Source organism: Chinchilla lanigera, unplaced genomic scaffold, assembly GCF_000276665.1.
Source record: "Chinchilla lanigera isolate Chin_1 unplaced genomic scaffold, ChiLan1.0 scaffold00086, whole genome shotgun sequence".
Classification (NCBI taxonomy): domain Eukaryota; kingdom Metazoa; phylum Chordata; class Mammalia; order Rodentia; family Chinchillidae; genus Chinchilla; species Chinchilla lanigera.
This window is the reverse complement of record NW_004955487.1, coordinates 872,884-881,445: the sequence shown is the minus strand read 5'-3', so window position 1 is coordinate 881,445 and position 8,562 is coordinate 872,884. Positions and strand designations below refer to the sequence as shown.

Here is an 8,562-nt window from a genome sequence, read left to right as displayed (position 1 = left end):
CCCCGCCACCGTGCTCCTTGGCGGTCAGAGCCAGGGTGGATACAGATTCCAAGTGCATTCATCTTACTGATTTGCCAGTAATGCCTCCTGCTTTGCAAAATCCCACACTAAACCCGACCTTGAATGCATGCATGGACAGGTTTTTTTCTTCCTTTAACAAAGCTTTTCCTTATCTAAAGAGACGGGACTCACTCTGCACTCGCGGCCTCCAGCAGCACAACTATCCGGCTCCCTCTCCCTCTGCTCCTGCAGGGCTGGCTGTGTCCTGACGCTGTCCCGTGAGCTGCAGGGCACTTTGACATTTTCCCCTGACGCTGTGAATTTAGGGCTGCTGCAAGCTGCTAGCTTTCGTGGAGGCACATCCCCCGGGCTAGGGTCCTGCATGCACTTAAAATGAAAATCGAGGACGCACAGTACCCTGACTTGGGCTCGCGCCGGGCGCCTGCTTACTGTACTCTATTTACCGGCCCAGCTGGGCTCGCGCCGGCCCCGCCCACCTCACGGGGATTGGTTGCAAATGCGGAAGAACGGAGCCCTCGCCCCGCGCCCAGAACAGCCAATGGAAGCTCTCACTCAGCCTGACGGACGCGGCGCTTTTCACCAATAGGAACGAAAGAATGGCCGCTCGTGTGGCCCAGGCGAGCGCGAATAAAATCCGCCCCGCTGGGCTCGCGCTTCATTCTGAGCCGAGCCCGGTACCTAGTGCATCTCTCTCATCAGGCGGCCGCCTCAGCTCTAGGGCAGCCCGGTTTCCCTTCCTCGCACGGCGATCAGCATGAAAGCTTTCAGTCCGGTGAGGTCTGTTAGGAAAAATAGCTTGTCGGACCACAGCTTGGGCATCTCCCGGAGCAAAACCCCGGTGGACGACCCGATGAGCCTGCTCTACAATATGAACGACTGCTACTCCAAGCTGAAGGAGCTGGTGCCCAGCATCCCCCAGAACAAGAAGGTGAGCAAGATGGAAATACTGCAGCATGTCATCGATTACATCCTGGACCTGCAGATCGCCCTCGACTCGCACCCCACGATCGTCACCTTACACCACCCGAGACCTGGGCAGAACCAGGCGTCCAGGACGCCGCTGACCACGCTCAACACGGACATCAGCATCCTGTCCTTGCAGGTGAGCTCTGCCCCGATGCCACGCATCAGCCGCCGCTGGGGCTGTCACTCTTAGGTGCATTGTCCAGACTGATACTTGCAAGGAAGCTAATCCACTTTATTTCCTTAAAAACGTGCTGCTGCAGATTGAGCCGTGCGTTCAGTTGCTAGTAAGTTCGAACGTGTGAATCAACGCGTGTAGTGTGTGCATAGTGGCCTAAACGTGCTTCATGCAACTCGCTGGTGTGCGGAGTACTTTAGTGAAAAAAGAGGCCCTTTCTTCCTTAAAGACTGTCTAACACCGAGCCTTTATCCTCTTCCCCTCCAGGCATCCGAATTCCCTTCTGACTTAACGTCAAATGACAGCAAAGCACTCTGTGGCTGAATAATGGGTGAGTGTTCACTTGTGCCTCTTAGAGTGGGTGCGTGTGTTTTTGTAATTTGCCTGTGTGGGGTCGCTTGCGAGCCGGTAAAATGTTTTATTTAGTAAATACGTGCTTACTTTATTGTGATATGTGTGCTATGTCGTCTTACCAGACAAGAAGGGGCTTGTAGCTCTGGTTACTCAAGATCCTAGAACGTTTCCCCAGGAACTTAGTAGGAAGGTGGCCCAGGGAAGTATGTGGGGAACTCTGTGTGTGTGTGTGTGTGTGTGTGTGTGTGTGTGTGTGTGTGTGTGTGTTTGTCTTTTGTAGCAAATGTAATGCCTCGGCTGGCTGCTATTTATTTCCCTGGTGCTATGAGGTGCTAACCTCCGCTGTAATTAATCTTATCGCCACAAATTCCATAGCGATCCTCCTTCCCTGAAAGCACAGTCCTGTGATTCTCCTGGTGGCTGGGGACCCCTGTGCTTTAACTGCGGGCTGTGGGATCCCAGACTTCCCTATCTGCTCACTGAAGGGCTGTTTCCAATCAAATAATTGTTACAAGCAGCCGCCTGGCGCCTGTGAGCACTGCCGCTGGAAATCCAAATATGAGATTGGGTTGGGAAGTTTTTCCCTGGAGTCTCTGTGATTTTCATGTTTAATTTGCGCCTCGGAGGCCGAGTTTGTGTGCTGCATATGGACGCCAGGGTTCGCCCCATCTCCGAGCGTTTGGTTAAATATTCAAACTGCGGCTTCCTCGGTGGCGCCGGGCTGCCGGCCTCTGCCCTTGGCTTGCGTTCTGCTAAACACGCCTTTCTCTCCCAATCTTTTGCAGGTGTTCATGACTTTTTCTTTCTTCTTTTTCTCTCATTTTCTTTTCTTTTTTTTTTTTTTCTTTTTCTTTTTTTTTTTTTTTGCACAACAAAAACAACAAATCCGCAGGATCTTTTAAGACGCCGAACTTTTCAACAATTTCCAGGAGGACGACAAGTTTGAATGGACGTTTTTTTCAAAAGAAAAATAAGAAGGCAGACTAAGAATCATCTTCCCAGGGTGTTGTCTAACCTGGACTGTGATACTCGTTATTTATGAAAAAGACTTTTAAATGCCCTTTCTGCAGTTGGAAGGTTTTCTTTATATACTCTTCCCACCATGGGGAGTTAAAAATCACAAGGAATTGCCCAATCTAAGCAGACTTTGCCTTTTTTCAAAGGTGGAGCGTGAATACCAGAAGGATTCAGTATTCAGTTACTTAAATGAAGTCTTTGGTCAGAAATTACCTTTTTGACGCAAGCCTACTGAATGCTGTGTATATATTTATATATAAATATATATATATATGGAGTGGAACCTTGTGAACTCTTTAACTAGAGTTTTCTTGTATAGTGGCAGAGATTTATATTTCTGCATAAAACGTGTAATGATGTACTTATTCATGCTAAACTTTTTATAAAAGTTTAGTTGTAAACTTAACCCTTTTATACAAAATAAATCAAGTGTGTTTATTGACTGGGGGATTGCCTGCTTTATTTCAGAGTACCAGTGCTTTGATTTTTATTATGCTATGTTATAACTGAACTCAAATAAATATAAGTTCAAATTTATGTAGACTGTACCAAGATTATAATAAAATGTGTCTGAAGTAATTCCTGAATTCCGAATGATTTTTAATACGTCTTGCACGCCCCGAGCTGTAGTCATTCTCTCCTTTTCTCTCTTATCTCTTTCATTTAATCTTTCCTTTCCTCTCCTTCCGCACTAAGCCCTTCAAGAGAATCTCTTATCAGATTGTGGTCAGGACCAGCAGTTTGGGGCAAAGGGCTCCGCTGCTGTGTAGGAGTTGTTAGGGACTGGAAAGGCTGGACACCCGGAAGTTGTGCGAGTCCTTCAGAAGGAATAGCTTAGTTCTGAGATAGGAGTTGTTGAGGATTGTGACTCTGGGCGTCAGGGCAAAGTCAGAGTGGAATCTGACTTCCTGTGTGAGGAAGACTCATCCTAAGGTGACTGCAGATTCAGGAATTACGCAAAGCTTTTGTTGGAGAGAAGGCTGAGCGATACCAGGGGTTGAACCCAGGGCCTTTGCCTGAGCTACACCCCCAGCATTTTTTTCTTTCTTTTTCTTTTTTTTTTTTTTTTTTTTGTTTAAATTTTGAGTCAGGTTCTCAAATAGCCCCGGCTGAGCTCAAACACGAAGTCTTCCTGCCTCAGCCACCTAGAGTTCAGCGCCGCTCACCAGGCTCCTGGGCCTCAATTTGGGCTCTTCACCCTGTGGCCACGCAGGCTGCAGAAGACCTGCCCGGGCCCGCAGCTTTCCGAGCCGCTGACTATGAAATCGCCCTTCACCCTTGACTGCCACCAAGCCGGGAAGGCGAGGGCGGGACGAGAACACCCGCAGGGGCCTGGAACCAGGGTCTGGGGCTGTCTGCGGCCCGCATGGGGACCCTGCCTCCCCTCGCACATGGACGCCTGTGGGTGTTCGGTGCTCGGCCCACGCGGGCAGCGCGGACCCCGCATGCCCGAGCGCCGGTGCTGGGGGCGGGGCGCCCGGAAGGCCGACCCAGAGGCCGGAACCGGAGAAGGAAGGGGTGGGGCAGGCCGGGCTGGACGCGTCTCACCTGGGGCCACTTTCTGGGCCAAGCAGGTGTTTGGGAGGCGCCATAGAGTCTGCCCCGGCGGCGGCCCCGTTTCCTGGCCGCTGACACCGAATCCATCACTGCCAGCGCCGCGGGGACCTCCTCTCTGCAGGGCAGGGGTCGCGGGGCAATGGCACCTGCGCTCCGGACTGGAGGGAGGACTGCAGCGAGGCTTCGGGGTTGCGATCCTGCAGCGGCACCTCGGGGCGGTGGATGAGCATGCACAGCCCTGGGAAGCTGGGGACACCGAGGCCAGTCACCTACACTCGGGCCACCCGGTGCCAGCGTGCGCGCTCAGGGCCTCTGGGCGGGAGGTGCGAGGGCAGAGCGCTGGGTTCGGACCCCGGCTCCTCGGTCGCCCCCAGTCTCGGTGACCCGCAGGGACAGCCAGGTGCAAAGGATGTGGTGCATTCTGGACCCGGACCAGGCAGGCTGCTTCCCGCACCTGTAGGGGCACTGGGTGCCGGGCACCGTTTGCGACGCTTGGGCCGCGACCCCGAGTTGCAGCGCCACCTATCGGAGGTACCCGTGGCCGCAGCGCGCCCATCCGGAGGGTCGCGCCATGGAGGCCGGGCGCCACCTGCTGACCATCACTGCAACTGAGAGTCCGGGTGCACAGCAGGAAATGGGGGGTGCGATGCAATCTCACGGCTAAGGCAATGTTTCTTTTTCCCTTTTTTTTTTTCTTCCTTTTTTTTTTTTTTTTTTTTTTTTTTAGTATTAGGCCTTTTTGTTATTTTATTTAGAGATGGCGTCTCTCTGAGTTGCTAAATTGCCCAGGCTGCATTCAAACTTGTGATCCTCCTGCCTCAGCCTCCCAGAGTGGTGGGATGACAGGCATGCACCACCACACTTGGAAAATTTGGTAAATTTCTTACAGTTTTTATTAATATTATTTTTGTTTGTTTGTTCTCTTTTCTTCTGGTACCAGGAATCGAACTCACGACCTTGCACTTGCCAGGCAGGTGCTTTGCTGCTGAGCTAAATCCCCAGCCCCTATTATTATTATTTTTCTATGGTTGATTACATCGATTTCTCTGCTCTTGGGTGGCCATGCATTTCTAAAATAATTCTTAAACACGATATGGTAGTGCTGCCTATGTCCATTGTGAATTCTCCTCCTCCTCCCCACCACTGCCATTGTGAAGGGTGTGAAGAACGCACACCTTTCCCCATCTGCAGGGTGACCAAAATACACGGATGTGTTTAAATTTTTTACATTCATTAAAGTAAAAGACACATTGCTATGAATCCCCCTCAAAATCCTCCCCTCACTTCCAACACACTCATCCCATCACCCTTGTCACTTTCTGCAGCAGCTCTGGAGTCCTCTTTTGGAAGGGTCTTTATGAAGTGGGATAAAAAATACAGGGAATGCTGCTGCCCAGGACTATCGAAGGGAAAGGCAGCTCCTAAAAGCATGCCGTTGTGTCCACCTTAGTCACTGGATCCAGCACTGGGTGACTTCCAGCTCTTCCCCAAAGTCAAAATGACCAAGAAAGGGAAATGTTTTGAACCCATTCAGGATATCAAGGTATCCAGGACAGTGCACGTAGACCCTCAGGAAAGAAGACTCCAGAGCTGCCGCAGAAAGTGACAAGGACAGTGGGGTGAGTGTGCTGAAAGTGAGGAGAGGATTTTGCGGGGCATGCATGGTTGTGCTTCTTTGGCTGTAATGAACTTTTTTAAAAAACAATCTAAACACTCACATATTTTTTATCACCATGTGTACAGGAGCACACTACCTTCTTAGGCCTGGGTCTTGGTTTTCAGAACTCTCTTCCTGGACACAATGCCAGAAATTTGGTTTTATACACACATAGTCCACTAACTGAGCTCTAAATTAGTTTCTTCCACTCTGCAGCAAAAGTTCCTCAGAACTCACACATTTTGTCAAACTTTTTGTCTTAAAAACCTGATGGAAGCAAGACAAACCCCCAGAAAGGAAAAGCCATTCTTTTTTGTTTTTCTTCCGGGACCAGGAATCGAACTCACAACCTTGTGCCTGCCAGGCAGGCACTTTGCTGCTGAGCTAAATCCCCAGCCCAGAAAGGCCATTCTTTTTTTTTTTTTTTTTTTTTTTTTTTTTTTTTTTTTTTTTTTTTTTTTTTTGGTTTTTGGTTTTTCTCCAGTACCGGGAACCGAACTCACGACCTTGCACTTGCCAGGCAGGCGCTTTGCTGCTGAGCTAAATCCCCAGCCCCCAGAAAGGCCATTCTTAATGTTCTAATTTTATCAGAGTTTGCTGAAGCCTATGGTGGAAAAAAAAAAACTCACAAAAAATGTCAACTGAAACTTTAATTCCCTAAAGTAAAATATTTAAAAGAGTGAAAAATCTCAAGTTTAAATTTAATCCAAACTGATTGAGTCAATCCGATTTAAAAATGTCTTGACTTGGAAGGAAATCTCCGGACAAACTTGTCAAGGTCAGATTTGTGGCTGACGGTGACTTCCAACAGTCGCCCTGAGTCTCGAGCCCCCATGTTCTGTCCCTGCCATTCTGATGGACAGGAAGAGCAATTCCAAATCATAGGAGGGAGGAATGACAGACAGGATACGCTACGACTGGACAGACAGATAAACTGGTCAAGAAACAGTAACCACACACTCTGGGAGGCCGAGGCAGGAGGATTGTAGGGAGCTCAAGGCCAGCCTGGGCTACAGAGCAAGACCTAATCTCAAAGCAAAACAGGACCAAGTGAAATGACATTTCTCAGAGAAGCTTACTAAGTAAGGACACAGCCACTTTCTGTGAGGGAAAAGAAAAAAAAAAACAAGTTTAACTCTGAAAGCACTGGGCAAATGGACCCTGTGTTAACCTGGAGGTAGGTTTCCTTTGCACACACTTAGCACACTAAGCCAATTCTTTTTTATGTTGGATTGGTGTTGTTTCTCTTAGGATTTCAGTAACTGTAATCACTATATTGGGCTGAATGCTAAAGTTGAACCTTCACTTACATTTTTATGGTTAACGCAGGGACTCAAAAATAATCTTTCTTGTTCTCAAAACCTGTAGCCTTTCCAAAATAGGCAATTTCAGTTTTAAAATTTCCTGCAAAAGCACTCTCCTCTACTCTTACTAAGTTGGTTTCCACTTTTCATTTATCACTTAGATGTGAGATAGTAAAAATCTAGTTTTGCTAAATATATGCACACGTCTTCTATTTATATGCAGAGAGGAAAGCCGGGTGTGGTGGCACACACACCTGTCATCCCGGCTCTCAGGAGGCTGAAGCAGGAGCACTGCTGTGAGTTCAAAGCCAGCCTGAATTGCACAGGGAGATCCTGTCTCAAAAACAAATAAACAGAAAAAGAACTTAGGGCTGTGGAGTGGGCCCGGACCCCACAATGGACAGCACCTCATTCCCCAGGCCCTGGGGTAGGGACCACCTTTGTTGGGAAGGCTGGCTCAACATGCAGCCCTGCAGCCCTGCAGCCGCTCCGGGTCTCCGGAAACATTTGGTCCAAATGGCAGGGATAATTTTGGCCGCACGACTCCCCCGGGCTTCTCTCGCTTTGCCACTACAGCGCTTGATTTAGGAACGAGGCTGGCATTTCCTCTAGCTGCTGAAACGCTGGGTGTCATGGTTCTGGGTCTTTTTTAGCTCTAGCCAAGAAATTTCAAACGAATTGGACCCTTGGTTTGAACCCAGCAGCACATCCCGGGGGACAGCAGCGCGGCGGAATTCCTGACCTCTAGCGGGATATCGTGCGACACAGACTATTATCTAATAAGATTTCTACATCTATGGTGGCAGGGTTAATTTTGGCATATCTGACGATAGAATAGGTATTATATTTAATAATATAATATAAATTATGTATAATATATGAAATGTGTTGTTCAAATATACACCAAAATTATCCCTGCCTTTATAGAATGTGTGTGTGTGTGTGTGTGTGTGTGTGTGTGTGTGTGTGTGTGTGATTTTTTTTCAGTACTGGGGATGGAACCCAAGACCCTCACACTGATCTTCATCCCCAGCCTTTTTTATTTTTCCTTTTGAGACAAGTTCTCATTAAATCACCAAATTGCCCAGGCTAGGCTCAAACTTGCAGTCCTCTTGCTTCAACCTCCCAGAGTGCTAGGATGACAGGTGTGTGCCACCATGCCCGGCTTAGATACATACACTTTATAGGTATGTTATGCATATGTACGTAATTTCCATGCATAATTTATATGTATTATATGTGTATAATTTCTATTTAGGAAATCCTACTATTAAGTATTTTGGACTTGAAATGATTATTTCAGTAATAAGCAAACAGGTTAGGTGAAATCAAATTCCAGGCATTATAGCCTAGGACAAAATGTAGAAGTTTTTCCTCCCTGTCCCTGAACTCCCAAGATAGATATAGCTTGCCTGTAGGAAGATCTTTTAATACTGGAAATGTATGGTGTTCTTCAGCCTCATAACTGAAGGTGACATCCTCCAAATCTCAACGATTGGCTGAAACAGATG

At 48.1% G+C, this 8,562-nt stretch overlaps 1 protein-coding gene across 2 annotated transcripts; it reads left to right on the top strand.

The window, feature by feature from the left end:
- The first annotated feature begins 662 nt into the window (after positions 1-662).
- Positions 663-3,120, top strand: Id2 (inhibitor of DNA binding 2, dominant negative helix-loop-helix protein). 2 transcript variants are annotated; one of them, XM_005404347.2, is made up of 3 exons: positions 663-1,123; positions 1,430-1,493; positions 2,302-3,120. In XM_005404347.2, exons 1-2 carry the CDS (start codon positions 776-778, stop codon positions 1,484-1,486), a joined length of 405 nt encoding a protein of 134 aa, XP_005404404.1. In that variant the 5' UTR covers positions 663-775; the 3' UTR covers positions 1,487-1,493; positions 2,302-3,120. The 2 variants fall into 2 exon arrangements, with proteins under 2 accessions (XP_005404404.1, XP_005404405.1); XM_005404348.2 differs by having other exon boundaries at positions 2,409-3,112.
- Positions 3,121-8,562: the final 5,442 nt, after the last annotated feature.